Genomic DNA, 27,311 nt, shown 5'->3' on the forward strand with positions numbered 1-27,311 from the left:
TTGCCCAAGGACACAATGACCGAGACTGTCCAAGCCGGGGCTCGAACCGGCAACCTTCCGATTACAAGGCAAACTCCCAACTCTTGAGCCACGATCACCCACAATTAATGATGTGTCAGTCTGTGTTCCTCCGTGTCAGTCTGTGTAACTCCGTGTCAGTCTGTTACCCTGCGTTCCACGGTGTCCTGTTCCTCGTCTGCGTCTCTCTGCTATTCATCATCCGTTGTCATATGCTCCCAGGTCTGTTATTTTTAGTTCTCCCAGTTTAGGTGTCTTTAGTTATTTGTTATGCCCCACTGTTTGTTTGCCACTACACCTCTGTAAATAAAGCCACCAGTATCTCATCCACTGCCTGCATCTTGGGTCCTCCTTCTAAATCCACACGGCTCGCCTCGGCAGCCGTGACAAGGAGTCCTGATAGGGACTAGAAAGAGAGAGCAGATTTCTCCTGTTTTGGCTTCCCTTCATTGGCTTCCTGTTAAATCCAGAATTGAATTCAAAATCCTGCTCCTCACATACAAGGTCTTAAATAATCAGGCCCCATCTTATCTTAATGACCTTGTAGTACCATATCACCCTATTAGAGCACTTCGCTGTCGCTCTGCAGGCCTACTTGTTGTTCCTAGAGTATTTAAAAGTAGAATGGGAGGCAGAGCCTTCAGTTTTCAGGCCCCTCTTCTGTGGAACCAGCTTCCAGTTTGGATTCAGGAGACAGACACTATCTCTACTTTCAAGATTAGGCTTCAAACTTTCCTTTTTGCTAAAGCATATAGTTAGGGCTGGACCAGGTGACCCTGAATCCTCCCTTAGTTATGCTGCAATAGACGTAGGCTGCCGGGGATTCCCATGATGCATTGAGTTTTTCCTTTCCAGTCACCTTTCTCACTCACTATGTATTAACAGACCTCTCTGCATTGAATCATATCTGTTATTAACCTCTGTCTCTCTTCCACAGCATGTCTTTTATCCTGTCTTCCTTCTCTCACCCCAACCGGTCGCAGCAGATGGCCGCCCCTCCCTGAGCCTGGTTCTGCCGGAGGTTTCTTCCTGTTAAAAGGGAGTTTTTCCTTCCCACTGTTGCCAAAGTGCTTGCTCATAGGGGGTCATATGATTGTTGGGTTTTTCTCTGTATCTATGAAGCGCCTTGAGGCGACTTATGTTGTGATTTGGCGCTATATAAATAAAATTGAATTGAATTGAATTGAATTGAATGTGGTTAGATGTTCCAAAGCAATAATTTAAGCCACTGAAACTGTATCTATAATAAAATGTTTATTTTTCAAACGATTGATCGTGGTGATTGATTCTGACATCAGATGAATATTTAAATGATCCTCGGACTCGGCCCCATCAATCAGTTTAAACCATATCACTGACATCACTGTCTTTTAGCTGCTTTGCTTTGGTCCGCTCTGAGCACGTGCAGACTCCTTAGGCTGAACCAGGACTGGAGCAGCAGCAGGACTGGGACCAGGACCCAGACTCCATTAAATAAGACCAGGTAGACCCATAGGTAGAGCAAGGAGGATGTGTTCAGGTGAGGGCTGCCCATCAGCCAATTGGGACAGAAGGTCATCCAGCCGCCGTATAGCTCGCACACACTCAGAGCGATCTGCAGGAAGTGTCTGACAGATTGGTTCACCATTAACATCAGTACCAAGCAGTACCAGCAACACAGTAACTGCAGTACAGGAAGTGTTACCTGTAGTACTTGTCCTTCAGTACTGCGTGTATAAGCAGGAGAGCTAGCAGCGAGTCGAGGACGACGGTCAGGATCTCGATGGAGACGATCGTCGGATCAGAAACCAGCCAGCGACTGTCGGCTTTCCCGTACTCCTTCCCTACAGGTAAGACAGGTGAGAAGAAGTCAAACATCCCAAATGACGTACCAAATAGTGTGTTTTTACAGTATCTGTGAGTAAAAGTACTTCATTACTTTGTTCTCATACTGGACTTCAGATCAAACTAACACTGCCTGGAAATACTGCAGTGTATTTACAAAATACTCACAGAGCTCAGCCAGTGGCCCTTCAGAAGCCTCCACTGTCCCAACCAGAGACATGTAAACAAACGGACCCTCCTAAAAAAACAAAAATCAGAGACATGGAAACAAATGGATCTTCCTAAAAACCTTTAGGTTTAGAATAAAAAATAAACAAGAATAAACAAAAACTAAGTGTTTATGAAATGAGTCTAATTTTGAAGATGAGCTGAAACTTGAATAACGTTTTTTGTCATCATGATGAAGATGGGAATAACTAAGAATAAAGCACCGCCTACCAGCGTCAGATGGACAATGACATCATAAAAGAGCCACAGCAAGATCCACCAGTTCTGTGTAGAGCTCCGCCCACAATACCTGCGTGTTAGCAGGACAGCTGCCAACAGCTGGCCACTGCATGCTAACAGAGACAAGACGGAGACCAGAGAGAGGCCAGGAGGCGCCGATGAGTCCATCTGCAACCACAGAAGAAAAAGGAAGAGAAGGAACAGCATATAGAAGAGGTACCAGTACTACAGACTGTACTTCAAATATGCCACAGTAAAATTATTTTAGGATTAGTGTAGTAATATTGCAGAAATGCTGTATGCAGTCGTTCTGTGTAGGCTCACCACTGCTCTGTGTGAAAATGGACGTCTCAGGCTCCGCCCCCTGGCATTCCCTATTGAACTGCTGTTTCTAAATCCCGCCCCACACTCTCCCATTCACTGGTGAGGAGAACACTCCACTCCCTGTTCCCGCCTCCTCCCTCACAAACGGCTGAGGTCAAAGGTCAGCAGCAGATGAACATCATGTTTATCTGAAGCTAAACGTTAACATTCATTCTGACCACAGAAGAAGAAAATGAGGAGCTCAGTGTTTAAAACAAGCAAACAAACAAACAGGGGAATAAAACCCAAATCTCATTAAAAAAATACAAACAGTACTTCAGCAGTTCTTTGGTACATCCAATTCAATTTTATTGATATAGCGCCAAATCACAACAACAGTCGCCTCAAGGCGCTTTATATTGTACAGTAGATAAAAGCCCAACAATCATATGAACCCCTATGCGCAGCGGTGGGTTTTTTTCTGTTCTCAAACTGATCTCCCTGTTGGAGCGCAGTCTGGGGGGAGTTCTTTTTTTCCTCATTGTCTTTCCTGATGTTTTGTATTTTCAATTGTTCGGTTCTGGGTCGCTGTTCGTGCGGCTGACCTGCCAGCTACGTAGCCTGACCTGTCTCCCCAATATGATGTTTGTATATTGTATGTACGGTCGGCAAGGTCAGTATCTCAATTGCCCCTCGGGGATAAATAAAGTCTTCTGAATCTGAATCTGAATGAGCAAGCACTTTGGCAACAGTGGGAAGGAAAAACTCCCTTTTAGCAGGAAGAAACCTCCGGCAGAACCAGGCTCAGGGAGGGGCGGGGCCATCTGCTGTGATTGGTTGGGTTGAGAGAAGGAAAACAGAATAAAGACATGCTGTGGAAGAGAGACAGAGATTAATAACAAATATGATTCAATGCAGAGAGATCTATTAACAGACCTTCCCAAAGTGTGGGGCCCGCCCCCTAGGGGGGGCACAGAGCCATTGCAGGGGGAGCGCGGTATGAAAAGGGAAAAAAACACAAAGAACGCTTGGACACTGCTAGCACGGTGCGCCCACACAAACGCAAAGCAGGAGATGAAGCACCGCTGACTATGTTTCCAAACCAACTTCATTCTAAGCCAAAGACTAGAAAATATGGTGAAGCAAATCTTCCCTTTGTTTCACCTGCACAAGTGCCGAGGTAGGTCTCTGTGACAGAATTAGTTTCCCCTGCGTTGGGAGCAGCGCTGGGCTCTCCAAATCACGGACAAACAGTATCCCACATTCTTGATTTTTAGTTCACAAACACTTGTTGTAATGACTAACTACTCCTGACATTTTGGAGATGTTAGCTCTTTATACAGTAAAGTTACAGTGGGATACAAATAACATCAGGCTGATCCTGCCACAATTTGCCTGGTTCAAATCACTGACAAACAGTATCCCATCGTTGATTATGTTTTTAAACCCATTTTGCACAGAGAGGCATTTTTTGAAAAATGTAAAGTAATAATGTAAACAGAATTGGTCCTAGAACTGAACCCTGTGGAACTCCATAATTGGCCTTAGTGTGTGAAGAGGACTCTTCATTTACATGCACAAACTGGAGTCTATTAGATAGATGTGATACAAACCACTGCAGCACAGTACCTGTAATACCTACAGCATGTTCTAATCGCTCTAATAGGATATTAAAAAAAATCCAAGATGGCGGCAGTCAATTGTTGTCTGCCGCCATGAAGAGGAGGTAGACTTCCACCGTAACCTCCGTGCGGATCTGTGATATTTTGCTCGGCTAAAAGTTATCAAGGCTGACGAAAGCTTGGTTTTGCATTTGCTGGATATTGATCTGAAAACTCTTTTCTTGCTGTGTCACGACTGACTTTTTAGCTAACGTAAGCTAAAGTGGCAGTGTCTGTTTTTGTTTTTGACGCTGTCGCCGGTACGAGATTCCGGAATGGCACCACTTACCTCAACATCCAGCTGTGAAAGCTGCATCAACCTGAGCCAAAAAGTGATCGAGCTGGAACAAAGGATATCCACGCTATACCAAATCCAGGGGGCTGAATGCGAACTTGACACGATCCTCCTTGGCAAAGCTCAAACCACCGCTACTAGCGCTGAGCTAGCCGACACAGTGCACCATCCAGCTGCTGTGTCCCAAGATCCCGCCAACAGTCAACACAGGCTCTCAACTTGCGTCGCTGGTGCTTCTGCCAAGGACGAGAACTCCTGGTTTCAGCTAGGGGCCAGACCCAAGGCTCTGGTCAGCTCCACTCCACTCCAACCAGCGCCATGGACCATGGTTGAGACGCGTGGTGGCTGCAGAGGGGGCAGGAGGATCTGTCTCTCGCACCCTCACCCCTCCGGTGCGGTAGTATTGGAGAATAAATTCAATGTCCTGGATCCTGTGGACTTTCCTCCTCTGACCGCTAGCCCTCGCCATCCCGCTGTGTCGCTGAGGTCTGCGCCATCTCCACCACTACGCCCCCGGAGCCGCGGCGGGCAACCCGACGCTGTGGTGCAAACTCACCGCGGAGAGCTGTGCTTTACCCCGGCTCCTCGGAGAAGAGGACCCACGGCGCGGCTACCTGGGAGTCACTCACGCAGTCCGGCTGGCGCATCTCCATCTGAACACCCCCGGTGTCACGGCGCGGGCGTCTCAGATGGCCAACAGCCCTCGGTGGCACCTCCTCTCTCCACGCTGGTCCTCGGGGATTCCATCGTCAGGAACGTGCGGATGAGGGGGGCGCTCACGCTGTCGTTCCCGGGAGCCACTGTTGTTGACATAGTGGACAGAATTCCCAACATTCTGGCATCCCACCCACAGGTTAACCGGCTCATCATCCACATTGGCACCAATGACATCCCCAAACAGCAATCTGAGCTGCTGAAGTTGGACTTCCTCGAACTCTTCAGCCTCCTTGGTCAGTTGCAGGTGAGTGCTTTTATCTCTGGGCCCACCCCCACCTGTGGCAGAGGGATAGGCCGTTTCAGCCGGCTGCTCAGCCTTAACACCTGGCTTTCCTCTGCCTGTATCTCCCACGGCGTGGGTTTTATTAACAACTTTGATGCCTTCTGGGAGAGGAGGCATCTTTTTGGGGCAGACGGGCTCCACCTCAACGCCTGGGGACGCCGTTTGCTGTCCGCCAATTTGGCATTTGGCGGCAAATTGGCATTTGTTCTCACTGAGGCCTCCCCACCAAATTTTAATTTCTCTTTTTCTATTAGAAGTGGTGAGAGAGGTGGTGGGACTGCATCTTTAGCCAACAACACACTCACCACCAAACAAATTTTATTTGATCATTTTACCACTTTTGAATTCCATGCTATTGTTTTCAGCAGCCCTCCAGTTTTATCTGTCACAATTTATAGACCACCTAAAGACAGCGCTGCTTTTATCAAGGAATTCTCAGAATTTTTAACAAACATACATTCAAAATACACTCAACAAAAATATAAACGCAACACTTTTGTTACTGCTCCCATTCCCCATGGGATGGACGTAGAGACCTAAAATTCATTCCAGATACACAATATAACCATCCCTCCCAAACAGTGGTCACAAATCAGTCCAAATGTGTGGTAGTGGGCACATCTGCTATATTGAGATAATCCATCCCACCTCACAGGTGTGCCACATCAGGATGCTGATCTGACATCATGAGTAGTGCACAGGTGTACCTCAGACTGCCCACAACAAAAGGCCACCCTGGAATGTGCAGTTTTGTCTCACAGCAAAATGCCACAGATGCCACAAGCAATGAGGGAGCGTGCAATTGGCATGCTGACAGCAGGAATGTCAACCAGATCTGTCGCCCGTGCATTGAATGTTCATTTCTCAACCATAAGCCGTCTCCACAGGCGTTTCAGAGAATATGGCAGCACATCCAACCGGCCTCACAACCGCAGACCTCGTGTAACCACACCAGCCCAGGACCTCCACATCCAGCAGGTTCACCTCCAAGATCGTCTGAGACCAGCCACCCAGACAGCTGCTGGAACAATTGGTTTGCACAACCAAACAATTTCTGCACAAACTGTCAGAAACCGTCTCAGGGACGCTCAACTGCATGCCCGTCGTCCTCATCGGGGTCTTGACCTGACTCCAGCTCGTCGCCGTAACAGACTTGTGTGGGCAAATGCTCACATTCGATGGCGTCTGGCACGTTGGAGAGGTGTGCGCTTCACGGATGAATCATGGTTCACATTGTTCAGGGCAGATGGCAGCTGAGAATGTCCCAGTTCTTGCATGGCCAGCATACTCACCGGACATGTCACCCATTGAGCATGTTCGGGATGTGCTTGACCGGCGTATACGACAGCGTGTACCAGTTCCCACGAATATCCAACAACCTCGCACAGCCATTGAAGTGGAGTGGACCAACATTCCACAGGCCACAATTGACAATCTGATAGACTCCATGCAACGATGTGTTGCACTGCATGAGGCAAATGGTGATCACACCAGATACTGACCGGTTCTGGGTCCCCAGACCCCCAATAGCGCAAAAAACTGCACATTCCAGGGTGGCCTTTTGTTGTGGGCAGTCTGAGGTACACCTGTGCACTACTCATGATGTCAGATCAGCATCCTGATGTGGCACACCTGTGAGGTGGGATGGATTATCTCAATATAGCAGATGTGCCCACTACCACACATTTGGACTGATTTGTGACCACTGTTTGGGAGGGATGGTTATATTGTGTATCTGGAATGAATTTTAGGTCTCTACGTCCATCCCATGGGGAATGGGAGCAGTAACAAAGGTGTTGCGTTTATATTTTTGTTGAGTGTATAATATGATAATTTTAACCGGTGATTTTAACCTGCACATAGATAATCCTTCTGACCCTGCAACAAAAGAATTCTTAAACATTCTTCACTGTTTGGATTTTATCCAGCACGTCACGCAGCCGACTCACAACAGAGGACACACTCTGGACCTGGTCATCACCCATGGGCTGTCCACCAGCGTGTCCTCTGTTGTTGACTTGGCTGTCTCTGACCACTACTGTGTGTTTTTTAACATCACCGGTTTTATTCAGCGGAAGACCTCGGTGCGAACTGTGAGGAGGCGCTATCTAACCTCTGAAGTGGCTGCAAATTTTACCAGGGTTTTAGTCAAATGCCCCCCTGTGATTTTACCTGCACCCTGCGATTTGATTTTTAGTTATTTTAACAGCAAACTGAAGAAAAGCCTTGACTCCGTTGCTCCACTCACCACCAAAAAGATTAACGTAAAACATGCATCACCCTGGAGAAACGAAGAAGTCAAAAAACTCAAAAGAAATTGCAGGGCAGCAGAAAGGAGATGGAGGAAAAATAAAAATAATATCAACCATCAAATATTTTCCGAGCAACTTAAAATGTACAATAATACATTAAGGAAGTCAAGAAATTCATACTTCGCCAAAATAATCAGTATTAACAAAAATAATCCCAAGGTCCTCTTTTCCACCATAGATCATTTATTTAACCCTGATTTTAAAAGCTCCAAAAGAACCCCCACAGACTCGCTCTGTGAGCAGTTTGCAGACCACTTCAGGGGAAAGATCAGCGCCATCAGATCTGATATTTTATCTAATCGCGATATGATTGTAAACACATCTGAGGGCTCGATTGTACCTGAGGAGACACTGGACAGCTTTGTCCTGGTTAATGCTGAGAACTTTCAGAAGGTTTTCTCCACAGTGAGACCCACCACATGTCTTTTAGATCCAATTCCTTCTTCACTCTTTAAAACACTTTATGGATTTTTTGAGGCTGAGCTTTTATACATGATGAATTGCTCTCTTCAGTTGGGTGTCTTCCCTGCTGCCTTTAAAACGGCGGTGGTGAGGCCCCTTCTGAAGAAGAGCAATTTGGATTGTAATGATTTTAATAACTACAGACCTGTATCCAACTTACCATTTTTAAGTAAAGTCTTAGAAAAACTTGTTTTTACTCAGATTACTGATTTTCTCAATGATAGACAGATCCTGGAGATATTCCAGTCTGGATTTAGGGTGAACCACAGCACAGAGACGGCTCTCCTAAAGGTTTTAAATGATCTTAGATGTAACTGGGACGCCCAAAAGCTCTCAGTCCTGGTGCTACTGGATCTAAGCGCAGCCTTTGATACAGTAGACCACGCTATTCTTTTAAACAGACTAAAACACATGGTGGGCCTCTCTGGTGCTGTACACAACTGGTTCACTTCCTATCTCTCTGACAGATCTTTTATGGTGAGTATGGATACATGCTCCTCTAAGATCCATAAAATGACATGTGGTGTGCCTCAAGGGTCGGTTCTAGGCCCTGTACTTTTTAATTTGTATATGTTGCCTCTCGGCAGTGTCATCAGGAGGCATGGAGTGAACTTCCACAGTTACGCTGATGACACGCAGCTGTACATCTCCGTGTCTCCTGATGACACCAGACCAATGGATGCCCTTTTTAACTGTATCTTGGATATAAGATCTTGGATGGCAGAAAACTTTTTACAGCTTAACCAGGACAAAACTGAAGTTTTAATTGTCGGTCCTGAGGCTCAGAGAGAGAAACTCTTGTCTAAATTACAGGCATTTTCACTATGTCCTTCGCTACAAGTGAAAAACCTGGGTGTTATTTTTGACTCTGAGCTTGGTTTTATCCCACATGTTAAACATGTAACCAAAATTGGATTTTATCATCTAAAAAATATAGCCAGAGTCGCCCTATTCTCTCTCGGGCCAACACGGAGATGCTGATGCATGCTTTTATTACCAGTCGCATTGATTACTGTAATGCCCTGCTCTCTGGTCTTCCTAAGAAGAATATTTCAACTTTACAACTCTTGCAAAACTCGGCAGCTCGTGTGCTGACGAAGACCAGAGGGCGGGCCCACATTACACCGGTTTTAGAATCGCTGCACTGGCTCCCCGTGTGTTTCAGGATCGATTTTAAAGTTCTTTTATTGGTTTTTAAATGTCTTAATGGTCTTGGGCCTTCTTATCTCTCAGATCTGCTTTTACCATACGAACCCTCGCGGACCCTGAGGTCCTCTGGTACTGGCCTTTTGATTGTCCCTAAAGTCAGGACACATACTCACGGAGAGGCAGCTTTTCAGTGGTATGGTCCTCGTCTGTGGAACAGCCTGCCGGAGGAGCTCAGGGCCGCAGAGAACGTACATGTTTTTAAGAACAGGCTCAAGACCACCTTTTTAATTTAGCTTTTACTTAGCGTTTATTTATTTTTATGCTTATTTATTCTATCCTGTTATTCTATTATTAATTTAGGATTTACCTAATATTTCTTGATTTTATTCTTATTCATTTTTTAATCTTCTTACTCTATTTATATTTATATTTATATTGTATCCTGTTCTAATTTATTTTATCATTTTACCCTGTATACATCGTATTGCGTCATATCTCCAGTGTTTCCTCGGAGGGCGCTCTCTGCACCGGGGCTGTTATTGACCGTGGCTGCTGGGTCTCTGGGGTCCTCTCAGTCTGGTTGGGGGGCTCCTTTGCCTCCCTCCGGCTGTGTGCCCAGCCCGGAGGCTGCAGTCTGTGACCGGCTCCCGGTGCAGACGGCTCTCTGTTATAATGTTTCCTCACTTGGCTCATGCGAGCCCAGCCCAATTTTTACTCTTTAAGTGTGCGCGTGTGTGTATGTGTGTGTGGGGGTGGGGGGATATATGTGTATTGAGAGTGTGGGGAGTGAGTTGGAGGGTGGGGTGGGCTGCTTTTAACTATATAAAGCACTTTGTGCTACATTTTTTCTGTATGAAAAGTGCTTTATAAATAAAGATTGATTGATTGATTGATTGATTGATTGATTGATTGATTGATTGATTGATTGATTGATTGATTGATTGATTGATTGATTGATTGATTGATATTATGGTCGACAGTATCGAACGCTGCACTGAGGTCTAGCAGGACAAGCACAGAGATGAGTCCACTGTCAGAGGCCATAAGAAGATCATTTGTAACCTTCACTAAAGCTGTTTCTGTGCTGTGATGAGCTCTGAAACCTGACTGAAACTCTTCAAATAAACCATTCCTCTGCAGATGATCTGTTAGCTGTTTGACAACTACTCTTTCAAGGATGTTTGATATGAAAGGAAGGTTGGAGATTGGCCTATAATTAGCTAAGACTGCTGGGTCTAGAGATGGCTTTTTGAGTAAAGGTTTAACTACAGCCAGCTTGAAGGCCTGTGGTACATAGCCGATCATTAGAGATAGGTTGATCATATTTAAGATCGAAGCATTAATTAATGGCAGGACTTCTTTGAGCAGTTTTGTAGGAATGGGGTCTAAAAGACACGTTGATGGTTTGGAGGAAGTAATTATTGAAGTTAACTCAGAAAGATCAATTAGAGAAAAAGAGTCTAACTTAACATCAATGGTACTAAGAGTAGCTGTAGATAATATTACATCTGTGGGATGATTATTGGTAATTTTTTCTCTAATGATAAAAATTTTATTTGTGAAGAAGTTCATGAAGTCATTACTAGTTAACGTTAAAGGGATGGTTGGCTCAACAGAGCTCTGACTGTTTGTCAGCCTGGCTACAGAGCTGAAGAGAAACCTGGGGTTGTTCTTATTTTCTTCAATAAGTGATGAATAGTAAGATGTTCTGGCTTTGCGGAGGGCTTTCTTATAAAGCAACAAACTATTTCTCCAGGCTAAATGATGATCCTCTAAATTTGTGACACGCCATTTCCTCTCCAGATTACGAGTCATCTGCTTTAGGCTACGTGTTTGAGAATTATACCACGGAGTCAGGTACTTCTGATTTGAGGCCTTAGTTTTCACAGGAGCTACAGTATCCAGAGTCGTACGTAGTGAGGAGGTGAAATTATTAACAAGATAATCAACCTCTGTTGGAGTAGCGTTCAGATAGCTGCTCTGCCCTGTGTTGGTACAGGGCATTGAAGATGATAACAGTGGGTGGATTATATTTTTAAACTTAGTTACAGAACTTTCAGAAAGACAAGTTGATTCATTTAAACTAACATAATCATCCTGCTGCAACCAGGTTTCTGTAAGGCAGAGTAGATCAATTTGTTGATCAATTATTAAGTCATGTACTAACAGAGACTTGGAGGAGAGAGACCTAATATTTAATAATCCACATTTCACTGTTTTACTCTTTGTTTCAGATGTGGATACTGTATTGTTCTTTCTTTGTAATTGTTTATGTTTAAGTTGTTTGTTGCTGGTTTTTAGTTAGTTTTTTGTCTGTTTGGGAGCTGACACAGTCTCTATGGAGATGGGTTTTTTAGCAGGAGGAGAGAAGCTGCAGAGAGGCGTGTAACGGTGTGTTCACACCAAACGCGATGGACGTGAACAAAACACCCCAAATGCCCCTAATTTGACGCGTGCACATTCGCGTCTCAACGCTGCGTTATCCTTGTCTTATTAAATGCACGCACACACCGATCTCTGCTCCGATTCCCACTTTATTTCCTATTCTCTTTTTTTTTTCTGGGGCTTCTTGCTCGCCAGTGAATTACACACCTTGCAGCAACACAGTGCCATCTCGTGGCTGATACAAACATAGGTCAACATGTTACATCTCCCTTCTTAAAAAAAACAACAACAACAAAACAACTCAGGCTTGTAAAATTTCTAAGGCAACTGAAATTACAGGAATAACATCCTGAGCAACATCAATTACTATCATAGCATTCGACTCAATACTCGCTACATCATAACCATAATATACAGATGCATTTAGTGACATCATTGGAACAACAAACATGTAAACAGCCCCCCCTTTTTTTTTTCTTTTTTTTTTAGGGCAGCGATCCGCCTGCACCCTTTACCTTTACAATATTACAGGTCCAAGACCTGTCTTGGTTTAGTAACACGCCCATATCGAGTCGTGTATCCGGGTGTTGTAATGTCTTTATCAGGGGGCTCCACAGGCGGGGGCTGAGAAACCACAGAGCTGTCATCGCTGTTGACTGTTGTTTGAATGAACTCCTCACCTCCTACGCTGTTTCTGCCTTCACGGAGGTGTCGGCGGTTACGGCGATAAACTTGTCCTGTATCTGTGGTTATGTTGTAGCTTCTGGACGTGTCGGCACAACTTGTGACTGCAGCTGGTTTCCAGGAACCAGCTTGTTGCCGGAACCGGACCGGTGTGCCAGGATATAGTTGAGGCAGAGGTCGGGCGGCTCTGTTGAAATGAGTCTGCTGGCGCTGCTGGCAGGCTTCTCTCCTTTCACGCACTGTTTGCTGGCAAACTACTTGGGGTTCCAGCTGTTTTGGTGTTGCAGGGAGGATGGAGTGGAGTCTCCGGCTCATGAGTAGTTGTGCAGGTGACTTTAAGTTGTCCACAGGGGTGTTCCGGTATTCTAATAGGCTCAAGTAGGGATCCTTATGTTCAGCTTTGGCCTTGTCCAGAAGTTTTTTTGCTGTCTGGACCGTTTTCTCGGCTAGGCCGTTGCTCTGTGGGTAATGGGGGCTAGTAGTGGTGTGGGTGAAACTCCATGACTTTGCGAACTGTTGGAACTTACTTGAAGCATAGCACGGGCCGTTATCACTAATCACTGACTCTGGAATACCATACCTAGCCATGGCTGACTTTAGTTTGTGGATCACTGCTTCTGCAGTGCAGCTGTGCAGTCTTTCCAACTCGAAGAATCTACTGTAGTAATCTACGATGATGATGTAGTCTTCCGAGTTCCAAGTGAACAGATCGGTGGCTATGACCTGCCACGGTCATTCTGGTATTGCATGTGACAACAGCGGTTCCTTGGGGTTAGCAGCTTGTCTCTCCTGGCATGTGCTGCAGGCTCCGACTGCTTCCTCAATCTGCTTTCCCATGCCTGGCCAAAACAGAAGGTCTCTGGCTCTGTTTTTACTCTTTTCTATGCCCATATGGCTGGAATGAATCCGATCTATCATGTCCTTTCTGAGCCTTTTTGGGATGATCATTTTCTCTCCTTTAAACATGATCCCGTCTATCAGTGAGATCTCATCCCTGTGGTTCCAAAACTCCTGGATGTCAGGCGGACATTGAGACCTTTTATCCAGCCATCCACTCAATGTGGTCCTTCTCCGAGTGTTGAGCTGAGGATCCTGGGCTGTTTCGTTTCTTATCTCTGAGAGTCTCTGATCACTGACAGGCATGTTGCTGAGGACTGAGTGGATCTGCGCATCCATCCCGTCACATAGTGATTTATCGTGGAACTCTATGGATTTCCGGGAAAGCGTGTCGGCTACCGGGATGTCTTTCCCTGGTTTGTGGATGATGCTGATGTCGTACTTTTGCAGCTGTAGTATCATCCTCTGTAGCCGTGGTGGTGCTGATGCTAGTGGGTTTTTGAGTATGGACTCAAGTGGCTTGTGGTCCGATTCAATGGTTACATGTCGACCGTACATGTACTCGTGGAACCGCTTGCAGCCAAAGAGAACAGCATACAGCTCTTTTTCTATTTGGGCATAGTTCTGCTCAGTGCTGATAAGTGACTTGGATGCGTAGGCGACTGGCTTGCCGTCCTGCAGCATCACAGCACTGGGGCCACTTTTGGATGCATCGACCTGGAGTCGTAGCGCTTTCTTGGGGTTGAAGAAGGAGAGAACTGGGCCTGGTTCTCTAGTGATCAGGTCCTTCATTCATTGAAAGGATCTGTCATGGTTCTTGTCCCATACAAACTCACTGTCCTGCTTTAACAGCTGGCAGAGCGGTGCGTTTATCTCTGACAGGTGTGGGGCAAATCTTGCTAAATAATTAACCATCCCCAGCACTGTTTCCAGTTCTGCCCTGTTCTGTGGGGGCGCCATGTCTTGGACTGCTTTTACTTTTTGTGGATCTGGTTTTAGTCCTTCGTGTGACAATGTGTGACCGAAGTAACTGACCTCTTTGACGCAGATGGTGCACTTGTCAGGGTTCAGTTTTACACCGCTCTCCCTGCTGCGCTGCAGCATGGCCCTCAGGTAGTCATCATGCTCCTGTTTGGTTTCTCCGAAGACCAATACGTCGTCCACAATGGCTGCCACGCCCCTCAGGCCCTCGTAGGTCTCATCCACGCGTCGCTGGAACTCATCCTGGGCTGAGATTATGCCGAATGGCAGCCTGAGGAAGCGGTACCTGCCAAACACAGTATTAAATGTGGTTAACAGAGATGATTCATGGCTTAGCTTAATGGCCCAGTAGCCTGATCTGGCGTCCAAAACACTGAAATACTTGGCCCCAGCAAGTTTTGTGGTGACATCCTCCAAGGTGGGTAGAGGGTAATGGGGTCTTTGTATAGCCTTGTTGAGGGGTCTGGGGTCCAGACATACTCTGAGTCTGCCTGTCTTGGGTTTTTCCACGACAACAAGTGCATTCACCCAGTCCGTAGGATCTGTGACCTTGCATATGATTTGATTCCTTTCCATGTTGTCGAGCTCGTCTTTGAGTCGGGCTCGCAGAGCGATAGGAATCCGACGAGGTGGGCTGACTGTGGGTGCAACGTCTGGGTTTACATGGAAACTGCATTCACCAGGAAATTCTCCTATCCCTTTAAATACGTCAGCATACTCGTCTAGTATTGCCTGTGAACTGTTGGTTGTCTTGTCTCTTTCCCCCGTCACTGCCATCACGATGCTTACCAGGTTAAGGTCACGGCAAGCTTTCATTGCTAATACAGGTGGGGCGCTTGTGTTAACAACATGGAATTCCAACGTGCAGGTTTTGTCTTCATGTTTGCATTTTCGCTGGCATTTCCCTTCCACATGTGGGAAGAGTGTCTGGAACATGTTGGCTGGAATTGTGTTTGCTTGCGCCCCAGTGTCAACTTTAAACCTCACTGTCTGTGGGGGGGAACCGAGTTGCATGTCTGCATATGCTTGCTCATCATTTCTTCCTTCATTTTCTATGGTGATGCTATCAATGTAGAAACAGTCTTGCTCCTCATCTGTGTCCTTAGTTATCATTTCTATGTTCTCTCTCACAGTGTGTACTGATTTGAGGTGGGCTTTTGTCTGCGAAGAGAGTCTTGACCTGCATGCTCTTGCAAAATGGTTCATTTTCTTGCATTTTGCACATTGCTTCCCTTTTGCTGGGCAGGTGTCTTTATTACTCTGTTGTCCGGCACAATAGCTGCACGTTTTTAGTGTTGCATTAGCGTGTTCTTTTGGTTTCACGCTTCTTGTTTGATTTTCTTGTCTGTGCGGTTTCCTGCCGATGGCGTGCACAGTTTCTTGGCCCCTGGAGTGACCCATAGATTTTAGCTGTTGCTTTGCTAGCTCGTGTGATCGTGCTTTCTCTAGCGTGAGCTCTGCGCCTTGGCTGAGTAGCTTTTCTCGGACGTGTGGCGAGTTAGTGGCAAATACCATGCGATCCCTGACCATTTCATCTGTATTTGGGTACCCACAGTCTTTAGCAAGCAGTTTCAGTTCCGTAATAAACTGTTCAAACGCCTCATTTTCACCCTGCATCTTTTCATGGAACTTATATCTGGCGTAGATTGGGTTAGCTTTAGGTATGATGTAATCAGTGTACTTATCGTAGTACGTCTGAAGCTTTCGGGAGTCGTCTGCGGTGAGTGTCCACGTGTTGTAGACGTCCCGTCCTTTCTCACCGACCCATAGAAGAAGGTAGCTGCACTTGTCTGCCTCCTCCTTCCCCCGAAGAGGACCAGCGAACATTAGCTCGGCGTGCTGCTTGAAACGCCGCCATGCCTCGGGCAGGTTGCTAGAGTCCCAATCCATGCGCGGTGTGGGAACGCCGTAAGCCTCCATGTCTGCGCTGTCCGATGGCGAGGGATTGCGTAGAAAACCGCTACTCTGACACCATGCGTTATCCTTGTCTGTATACCGAGCTTCTTATTAAATGCACGCACACACCAATCTCTGCTCCGATTCCCACTTTATTTCCTATTCTCATTTTTTTTTCTGGGGCTTCTTGCTCGCCAGTGAATTACACACCTTGCAGCAACACAGTGCCATCTCGTGGCTGATACAAACATAGGTCAACATGTTACAAACGCGACCGGAAATGTGGGAGGAATGTGTGAGGAAGTTGTGCCAGACGGAATCTTTGCAAGATGGCAGCTGTCGAGCTAGCGCTTGAAGAGAGAGTCTCCCTTCTCTATTTACTGTGGAGAGCAGAGCAGCGGCGTAAAAGACATCCTCGCCGTACCTGGGTCCATCAGGTCCTCCAGACGCGTGAGCAGTTTGGTGAGTTTCACCATTTGCTCCAGGAGCTGTCACTCGGCCAGTTTGAGGACCTGCTTTCCCGCGTCAGTCCCAGCATCGCCCGCCTAGACACCAACTACAGGCGCTCAATCGCACCTGCAGAGCGCCTGTCCATCTGCCTGAGGTTAGTAAAAGTGTTTAATACGGTAGTCCTTTGTTGATACCTGTGCTAATATATGCTAAACTATCCATTTATACACTGCTAACATGGATGTGCTATGCTAACAGTGAATGCTGTCAGCGTTTACTGAAAGCAAACTGTGGTACGGAGATGACTGTTTATAATATTTCTAGTGATACTCAGAAGCTCTCATCAAGTCCCGATTTAATTCGATTTATGCTGTTATCTGTGTTTGCAATGACAGCATGGCTGTGGTGTCTATCAGTGTATGCTCTCGGTGTTTGCTGATATCAAACTGGTATTAGGACCACTGTGGGTTAATCTTTGTAGTGATACTCACTCCTTTTTTTATTTAGACCTGGTTTAATTCTGGGATAGTTGAATATTTGTATATAATCACCGCAGACTGTTTTAGATTATATCTAATATATATATCATGTAATTATCCTTATAATTACAAAATGTTTTATGGAAGATTTATGTTTTGTAATTTGTAATTTTTGAATTTCAATAATGTATTTTGTAACTGCAGTACACATAATACTCATTTTAAAGAATTTTGTCCAGGTTCCTTGCCACCGGGGACTCCTTCAGGACCATCGCATTCAGTTTTCGAGTCGGTGTGTCCACGGTAAGCCAGATCATCCCCCAGGTAGCGACAGCCATCTGGGACTGTCTAGTGGATTTCATGGCTGTGCCTTCAACTGAAGACTGGCGGTCCATCGCAGAGGGATTCCAGGAGCGCTGGAACTTCCCTCTCTGCTGTGGAGCTCTGGATGGGAAGCACATCCAGACGAAGGCACCCCCCAACTCAGGATCCATGTTCCACAACTACAAGGAAACTTTTTCCATTGTTCTCCTTGCGGTTGTGGATGCAGAGCATCACTTCCGGACAAGAGGGGCACCTGCTGTGAGGGGTGTGGCACCTGCTGTGAGGGGTGTGGCACCTGCTGTGGTGGAGCCATTGCAAGGTCTGGGTCGTATGGCAGCAAACAACTCCTCCAGAGAGGCTGTCCTGGTGAGGGAGAAATTCATGGCTCACTTCTCGGCAGAGGGAGCTGTGTCTTGGCAACCAAAGGAGTAGCCTGTTTGAAGTCTGAGTGACTTCCCCACAACGGCTCTTTTAAGAGCCACCCACAAACCTCTAAAATTTTCATAATAAATGGAGCTCTACTCCAAAATAAACTAACCTCTTTTTACTCTCTTAAGTACAGTACATCTTCCTATTCAGAAGGCAGAATTTCTGAGTTCTGAGTACAATCAAAGCACCACGACTGCAGTTTTTGTGTTGGATGTAAAAAGCGCACATGACGCTGTGACGTAGGCTAGAATCATGGCGGCGGTCAACGACGGTCCAGGCGTGGGATTTCTCTCGTGGAAATATGCACATTATCTTTTCCTTTCTATTGGTAGGTGGCACAGTGCACTTGTGGCAAGTAAGCAAGCCAGAAGACTGGCAAAGTTATGGAAGCAACACATTAACAAGAGAAGTCTGAGTAAAACCAAAGTTACTTTCCCTGGTAACTAGTTACTTTGAAAGTAACGAGTAACTTGAAGTAACTGAGTTACTTTTGATGGAAGTAACTAGTAATGTAACTAAGTTACTCATTTTAAGTAACTTACCCAACCCTGCTTGTTCGTCCTCGAGCAAACTGTGGTTTTTTGAATTCAATTCTGGATTTAACAGGAAGCCAATAAAGGGAAGCCAAAAAGGGAGAAATATGCTCTCTCTTTCTAGTCCCTGTCAGGACTCTTGCTGCAGCATTTTGGATTAGCTGAAGGCTTTTCAGGGAGTTTTTAGGACTTCCTGATAATAATGAATTACAGTCGTCCAGCCTGGAAGTAATACAGTAAATGCATGAACTAGTTTTTCAGCGTCACTCTGAGACAGGATATTTCTAACTTTAGAGATGTTGCGCAAATGGAAGAACGCAGTCTTACATATTTGTTTAATATGTGCATTGAAGGACATGTCCTGGTCAAAAATGACTCCAAGGTTCCTCACAGCGTTACTGGAGGCCAAGGTAATGCCATCCAGAGTAAGAATCTGGTTAGATACCATATTTCTAGGCTTTTCAGGGCCGAGTACAATAACCTCAGTTTGATCTGAATTAAGAAGCAGAAAGTTAGCGGCCATCCAGGTCTTTATGTCTTTAAGACATTCCTGCAGTTTAACTCATTGGTGTGTGTTATCTGGCTTCATGGACAGATAGAGCTGGGTGTCATCTGCATAGCAGTGTAAATGTATGCTATGTCTTCTAATGATGCTGCCTAAGGGAAGCATGTATAATGTAAACAGAATTGGTCCTAGCACTGAACCCTGTGGAACTCCATAATTAACCTCAGTGTGTGAAGAGGACTCTCCATTTACATGCACAAACTGGAGTCTATTAGATAGATATGATACAAACCACTGCAGTGCAGTACCTGTAATACCTACAGCATGTTCTAATCGCTCTAATAGGATATTATGGTCGACAGTATCGAACGCTGCACTGAGGTCTAGCAGGACAAGCACAGAGATGAGTCCACTGTCAGAGGCCATAAGAAGATCATTTGTAACCTTCACTAAAGCTGTTTCTGTGCTGTGATGAGCTCTGAAACCTGACTGAAACTCTTCAAATAAGCCATTCCTCTGCAGATGATCTGTTAGCTGTTTGACAACTACTCTTTCAAGGATGTTTGATATGAAAGGAAGGTTGGAGATTGGCCTATAATTAGCTAAGACTGCTGGGTCTAGAGATGCTTTTTGAGTAAAGGTTTAACTACAGCCAGCTTGAAGGCCTGTGGTACATAGCCGATTATTAGAGATAGGTTGATCATATTTAAGATCGAAGAATTAATTAATGGCAGGACTTCTTTGAGCAGTTTTTCTAAAAGACACGTTGATGGTTTGGAGGAAGTAATTATTGAAGTTAACTCAGAAAGATCAATTAGAGAAAAAGAGTCTAACTTAACATCAATGGTACTAAGAGTAGCTGTAGATAATATTACATCTGTGGGATGATTATTGGTAATTTTTTCTCTAATGATTAAAATTTTATTTGTGAAGAAGTTCATGAAGTCATTACTAGTTAACGTTAAAGGGATTGTTGGCTCAACAGAGCTCTGACTTTTTGTCAGTCTGGCTACAGTGCTGAAGAGAAACCTGGGGTTGTTCTTATTTTCTTCAATCAGTGATGAATAGTAAGATGCTCTGGCTTTGCGGAGGGCTTTCTTATAAAGCAGCAAACTATTTCTCCAGGCTAAATGATGATCCTCTAAATTTGTGACACGCCATTTCCTCTCCAGATTACGAGTCATCTGCTTTAGGGTACGTGTTTGAGAATCATACCACGGAGTCAGGTACTTCTGATTAGAGACCTTAGTTTTCACAGGAGCTACAGTATCCAGAGTCGTACGTAGTGAGGAGGTGAAATTATTAACAAGATAATCGACCTCTGTTGGGGTAGCGTTCAGATAGCTGCTCTGCTCTGTGTTGGTACAGGGCATTGAAGATGATAACAGTGGGTGGATTATATTCTTAAACTTAGTTACAGCGCTTTCAGAAAGACATCTACTGTGATAAAGTCTACTCTCCACTGCTGTGTAATCAATTATTGTAAATGTAAATGTTATCAGGAAATGATCAGACAGGAGAGGGTTTTCAGGAAACACTGTTAAATGTTCAGTTTCTATGCCATATGTTAAAACAAGATCTAGAGTGTGATTAAAGTGGTGGGTGGGTTCTTTTACATTTTGAGAGAAACCAATTGAGTCTAATAACAGATTAAATGCCATGTTGAGGCTGTCATTCTTAGCATCTACATGGATGTTAAAATCACCCACAATAATTATTTTATCTGAGCTCAGAACTAAATTAGATATAAAGTCTGAGAAATCAGACAGAAACTCTGTGTAAGGCCCAGGTGGACGATAGATGATAACAAGTAAGACTGGTTTCTGAGTTTTACAGCTGGGGTGGACGAGGCTAAGCATCAGGCTTTCAAATGAATTAAAAGTCTGTCTTGGTCTTTCATTAATTAATAGGCTGGTGTGAAAAATTGCTGCCACACCGCCCCCTCGGCCTGTGCTTCGAGGTTTCTGGTAGTTAGAATGACTCGGGGGTGTTGATTCATTTAAACTAACATAATCATCCTGCTGCAACCAGGTTTCTGTAAGGCAGAGTAAATCAATTTGTTGATCAATTATTAAGTCATGTACTAACAGAGACTTGGAGGAGAGAGATCTAATATTTAATAATCCACATTTCACTGTTTTACTCTTTGGTTCAGATGTGGATACTGTATTGTTCTTTCTTTGTAATTGTTTATGTTTAAGTTGTTTGTTGCTGGTTTTTAGTTTGTTTTTTGTCTGTTTGGGAGCTGACACAGTCTTTATGGAGATGGGTTTTTGGGGGGGTAGCAGGAGGAGAGAAGCTGCAGAGAGGCGTGTAAGACTGCAACTCTGCTTCCTGGTCCCAACTCTGGATAGTCATTTTTTGGGGGGTTTAATAAATTTGTCCATATTTCTAGAAATGAGAGCTGCTCCATCCAAAGTGGGATGGATGCCGTCTCTCCTAACAAGACCAGGTTTCCTCCAGAAGGTTTGCCAATTATCTATGAAGCCCACATCGTTTCTGGGACACCACAAAGACAGCCATGCAAATAAACCTTTGAAATGAATGATATGATATCATGTATCTATTTTGGACCACATCTGTAAAAAATTCCAAATTATATACACAAAGTCATAGGAATCACCACCCCTGTTCATCATGATCTTAATATTTTTGCCCATAAGAAAAACGTCTTGAACAAAAATGACACATCAATATTTCATTAGTGTTGTCACATCACATCCTGTAAGCATCGTCTGTCTGTATCTTTTCTCTGCAAACAAACATTTTAGAGTTGGTAGTTCTATACAGTCTGTATAAGTGTGGTTAATCCAATAAACATTTGTAAGGAGATGGCAGTTACTGTGAATTTACAGCAGTTACACAGTGATTAGTAATAAACAGTCCCCAAAACTTGCATATGATCTTCAATTTGGAATCCATCTACTGACTACCACATAGCAGCTGGAGCAGTCTCCAATGGAGGTGAGTCCACTGCTGCCACCTGTGGCCAAGAACCACAGCCTACTACTAGATTAACTTGTGACACACATCTGCACCTGCTTCTATGATCACATTGAGTAGAGGCTGAGTGGCTGCACTTACACCTGGTGCATTCAAATCCACCTACAAACATGTTGAAAGATGCAATGCCAGCAATGTGGATTGACAACACTAAAAGCAATATTTCTGCTTCAAAATTGTTGGATATCACCCAGAAGGGTTAAATGTGGCACATTATATCCCAAACAGTCTCCAAGAACTGCTAAATAACTTGTACAAGAACAATAACACTGATAATATGCCATTTTCAAGCTGCCAAAAAGTGGTTGTGGCCTATAACTTGTCACTGAAACAATATTTCTGCTTCAAACTTGTTGGGCATCATCAAGAAGGGTTAAATGTGGCACATCATATCCCAAACAGTCTCCAAGAACTGCTGAATAACTTGTACAAGAACAATAACACTGATAATATGCCATTTTCAAGCGTCAAATTTCAAAAATGTTGTAATTCAAAAATAATACAAAAAAAGGATAATGGCCAAATGGAAACAGGTGGGAGGAGATCTGCTTTAACACATTAGGAACACTAAGTAATAGGAAAGTGAAAACAAACGGTAATAAAAATGTCATTCCAATACAGCACTTATTAATTGAAACGAAAACCAAAAACGAATAACAATTACATCCAATTAAAGAAGAAACCACCAGTTAAAATAAACTAACAAATAAACCAGAAACAGGGGGTATAGCGGAAGCTCAACACCAGTAAACCATGGAACAACATGTATATTAATTCTTTTCCTACAGTAACTATAATGCTAACATGTTAGAAAACACAAAATAATTGAATAATCCTACAAACAAATTGCAATCAAAGCTGAACTCTAATGTTGTGAACAACACAGAAACACACACAGCAACACGAACATAAATTAATGAATTAATAAACAAATAAAAAACCAATTTGACGTTGACGTCACATTAAATACACCCTTTCTGCTTCCACAGGAATTATGTGACTAAGTAGCAGCCAGATACTAATCAAATGGACTTGATTTACTGATTATCTGGAAGTGTAAAAGCAGAAGTTTTCACAGTTTGTGTTAAAACAATGCAACAGTCTTTCCAAGAGTGGATTTCCAGTTCAGACTGTGCAGTGCTCAGAGAAACTGCCAAAAGCTCAAAACCTTCAGATTCTGCAGACTTCGGTTAACAAATTCAATGTTTAAGTTCATGACAGTACAGTTAGAAGAAGACTGAACAAATATAACTTGTTTGGAAGTATTAACTTATGAATAAGAACTTCAGCACTCACAATTTCATGTATAAAATCTTTAATATTACTAGATAATAAGAAAAAAACAAATGCAATTTAGCACAAGGCTTTCCTCAGCAGTTCTAATGCACATGTCGGCGCAGCCATCCACAAAACACTACCTGGACCTAATCCCTAATAGGCACAGGTGGTAACAATTAATAGTTTGTCAGCATGCAACACTGGCTGTGCACTCCAACCACAGACCTAAATCACTGAAACGTGTACAAAACAACACGCTCCATTAACACTGTCTGAGACACACAGTTGAGCCTGTTGGTTTTCTTATTTGCAAGGGCTGCCAGGAGAAAACCTCTTCTCTATAAAAAGGTCATGGCAGCACAGCTTAGGCATTTAAATAAACCACAAAACTTTTTGAACAATATCCTTTTGACACACCACACCAAAGTGGAGATGTTATAATTTAATAATGCACACACAAGCATATCAGGACAAACACCTCATATCAACAGTGGCAGAGGGGTGATGAATTGGACTTATTTTCACCTGGACATCACCTTCATGGGTACTTTGCATTCATCACATCGACCATGAACTTCTCTGTAAACCAAAGTATTCTAGAGTCAAATATGAGTCCCTCAGAAAATCTACAGCTGAATAGTTGGAAAAGAAAAGAATCAAGGTGGTTCAAGCTGACTAAATACTGTATAATGAACTTAAGAAAACTGTGCACAAACAAGTGCACACAGAACTCAATAAAGTGAAGCTGTAAAGAGGAGTGGAACACAATTTCTCCACAACAATGTGAGAGACTGACAAAGTCACATGGAAAAGTATTACTTCAAGTTACTGCTGCAAAAAGTGCTTCTTTAAGCTACTAAATCACAGGACTGCACGGAGTCCTCTGATGATTTTCCACAGATCGTTCCATAGCAGAGCACAGCCACTGTCTACGTGCTAAATCATTACTATACATAAAAAGAATTCATGAAAAACAACAACAAATCTGCATCAAAAACACCTCTATCATGTTGCCACTGTCTCACTGACACCAAAATGTTGTGACTACACCAAAAAGATGTAGTTCTGATAGAAAGATTGAATTTGTTGTTTCCATGACAGAAAAAACAAATAGCCAGAAATGTTCCCATATTTATTTGATTTGCCAAGCAGCTACTTTAACACAAGCTTAGAACGTTTGTCGATATTTCAGAAAGCCTCTTGTAAATCTTATTTAATTGTGTAACATATCGTACCAAATCTAGCTTTTTCTGTTAGTGTGTGTGTGTGTGTGTGTGTGTGTGTGTGTGTGTGTGTGTGTGTGTGTGTGTGTGTGTGTGTGTGTGTGTGTGTGCGTGTGTGTGTGTTTAGGGAGGGCATGCATTACAGGCTGATCAGGAGTCTAAGAATTTAAAAATAAAATAAAAAAAGAACCCTGATTTCGATCAATAGTGGGAATATTCTTCAGGGGTTTCTTCATTTGTTTATTTCATTTTGTTTTCAGGCATTTTCCATCTGCCTCTGATCCTTACTTGCCTTTCTTGTTTCCCTGTGAAACAGAAAATTGCAGAAAGGACACAATTATTTATGGATATCAGGAGGTCTACTACAGAAACTGTTCCTGACATCTCCATAAATACATCACCTGTCTACCAGAACCTTTTCTATATTTTTCTTCATGTAGAAAAACTGAGACATGCTATATAAGATATATCATGGATTAAATATGTCATTAAAAAGCTTTACACTAACAAAAAGCTTCACTCACCCAGACCCACTTAAGAGCGGGCAGTACACGTCATCTTTTTCCTCGATTTCAGCCAGCACAAGTTGGCCATGGATTTTAAAAGCTGCCATTACCCTCTCCAGTCTATAGGCACACTTTTTAGGATCACGGATAATAAAAGTCACAAAAAAAACCCCATTATAACAGACCAAACAAAAACAACAACAACAAAAAAAACCCTCACTTATGGACATCAACCTAACCCACACACTACCCACTGCTTCCTACCTTCCTGGGAGGCCTCCACATGCAGCTGTGTGTGATCAGAGGGACACTGGGGGGTCTCTTGCCTGAGTACTCAGACCCCCCCCACTTCCACTGTTGCCCCTGAGGCTGTCCCCCGAAAGGTCATGAGTTCGCCACGAAGGCGATCAATCATTATCTGCTGGTTCACCAGTTGTTCTGTCTAAACATTTGCACAGAGGCGCACATTTAAAGAACAAATGATAACACAGCAGACATGCATTAAATTCATCTTTTAATTTTTTCCCCGTAAATAAAATATACTGATTTCTGCATCACAGAGCAGCTCTTTATTGCACTGTTCTCCTCCTCACCTGTATGCGTGATCGCTGCTTTTCTTCCTCTAACAACATAAGGTGAGTTTTCTTCTCTTGAAGGAGTTTCTCGAGTTCCTCTTTTACCCGTCTCAGTTCTGCATCTTTCTGCTCCAACAGTTGCTTGTCTATGTGGAGAGCTTCCTAAGCATACAAAAGAGAAACTGGATAGGATAGCAAGCCTATAAAATTGTACAACTTGGCTTTTGTCTATGTAAACAGTTTGATCCATTTGAGCCATGCTGCGTTTATTCACATCATCTTCTCATAAGCTCTCAGAGGATAAGATGTTCCAGACAAAATGTTGACAACTTGTAACGGAAACAAAAGAATAACCAATGATATACCCATGGCTTTATTTCTTTCTACAGCCTCAAATCTAAACGGGATGCAGTCATTCTTAGTTTACATTAGCTATATCTGTGGTTTTTAAAAAAAAATCCATATTACACTTCAGTTCTTTAACGGCAATTCCATCAGCAGTTTGAAATGATTTCAGTCTGAATACACTTCTCCTATTCTGAATAGCAGGTATCTAAGAGGGTACAGTAATATATAAATAAAACACCAAGCTCATTTGTTGTTGTTTAATGTGTCAGGCATGTCCACATGTTGGAGACACTAACCATCTTTTACACTTCAAGGCAACCAAATAAAAATCTCAGAGTTTTTTTGCTTTACTTTTTATCAATTGATTGTAATCAAAGTGTTTGCGATCTCTTAATGGCAACATCCCTTTTAAAATCTTTTATAGTTACCTGGCATTTTTTTTAGCTCTTCTCTGAGGTTTAATGGAGCAAAATGGTCTCCCTCCTCCTTTGAACACTCCATACGAGTTGGAGGTGAGTGACTGACAGCTCTGAGTCTCTCCTGCAGCCGCTGCCTGAAAGAAGGACTTGGACGGTTCTGAACGTATCGGGCAATGGATGCAAACTGCAGGACGGCCAGGGTCTCAGCTACAAAGTGGTGGGAGGGGCTTACACACGCCACCATTAGCGTGTGGGCGCTGCCTCCTCAGGGGCGGATCTAGAGAAGATTTTTTGGGGTGGAAATTTGCTCTGATTTACTGACATCTTTAGTCTCATCTACAATGACTGAAAATTGTGCACTGTCTTTAACTTCTCGCATGATCTCCTCAGCAACCATTTCAGCCAAACATGAAACAATTTCATTCTGGATGGTTTTACTGGTATACAAAGCATTTTTGGCTTGTTGTTCCAGTCTCCTTTTAACCACAGGATCATGATTGCCTACCATGTTCAACATTTCTAGGAAAATGCTCCTTTTATGTGCCTCCTAATGAGTCACGAAGGAGTCGAGTGATCTTGGGATTACGGTATGGTACGTGTGCACTGCCGGAGTTGTTACTGTGCCGATTTTGACTTCGGTTTGAAAGTGCACGGATAACGTTGCACAGTGCAAACAGGCCTGTGTTGATATGAGCAGACTCTTTCAGTTGTGTCCTGGTGTTCCCAGTTTTTCTAGCACGTTCCGAGCCTGCCAGGTCAACCAGACAGAGCTTAGAGGAGCGGACAGACTTAAAGGAAGAGTTCTTGCTGTTGTGGCAGGATAACACGACCTGAAGGGTGAGGATGGTATGAGAGCGACTGGAGCGCTCGTTCATTCCTGTGGTGCTGGTGTGCCGCAAAGCATTTCCCATCTTTACAATGCTGAGCAGCTCCTCTGCTGAGGTGATAACAACCTCTTCAGCTCCCACCACCACTGGAATCACAC

General features: G+C 43.9%; 1 protein-coding gene across 2 annotated transcripts; it reads right to left on the bottom strand.

The window, feature by feature from the left end:
• Positions 1-1,259: 1,259 nt before the first annotated feature.
• ebpl (EBP like) lies at positions 1,260-26,479 on the bottom strand. 2 transcript variants are annotated; one of them, XM_085391658.1, is made up of 6 exons: positions 26,336-26,479; positions 25,578-25,721; positions 2,281-2,457; positions 2,011-2,080; positions 1,703-1,841; positions 1,260-1,625 (listed from the first exon to the last, which is right to left on the bottom strand). In XM_085391658.1, the coding sequence occupies exons 2-6, from the start codon at positions 25,614-25,616 to the stop codon at positions 1,379-1,381; spliced, it is 672 nt and encodes a 223-aa protein (XP_085247784.1). In that variant the 5' UTR covers positions 25,617-25,721; positions 26,336-26,479; the 3' UTR covers positions 1,260-1,378. The 2 variants fall into 2 exon arrangements, with proteins under 2 accessions (XP_085247784.1, XP_085247783.1); XM_085391657.1 differs by lacking the exons at positions 25,578-25,721; positions 26,336-26,479 and adding an exon at positions 2,614-6,634.
• Positions 26,480-27,311: the final 832 nt, after the last annotated feature.

Source organism: Rhamphochromis longiceps, linkage group LG19 (genome assembly GCF_057381845.1).
Source record: "Rhamphochromis longiceps isolate RC_006_pf linkage group LG19, R_longiceps_female_GT1.1, whole genome shotgun sequence".
Lineage (NCBI taxonomy): Eukaryota > Metazoa > Chordata > Actinopteri > Cichliformes > Cichlidae > Rhamphochromis > Rhamphochromis longiceps.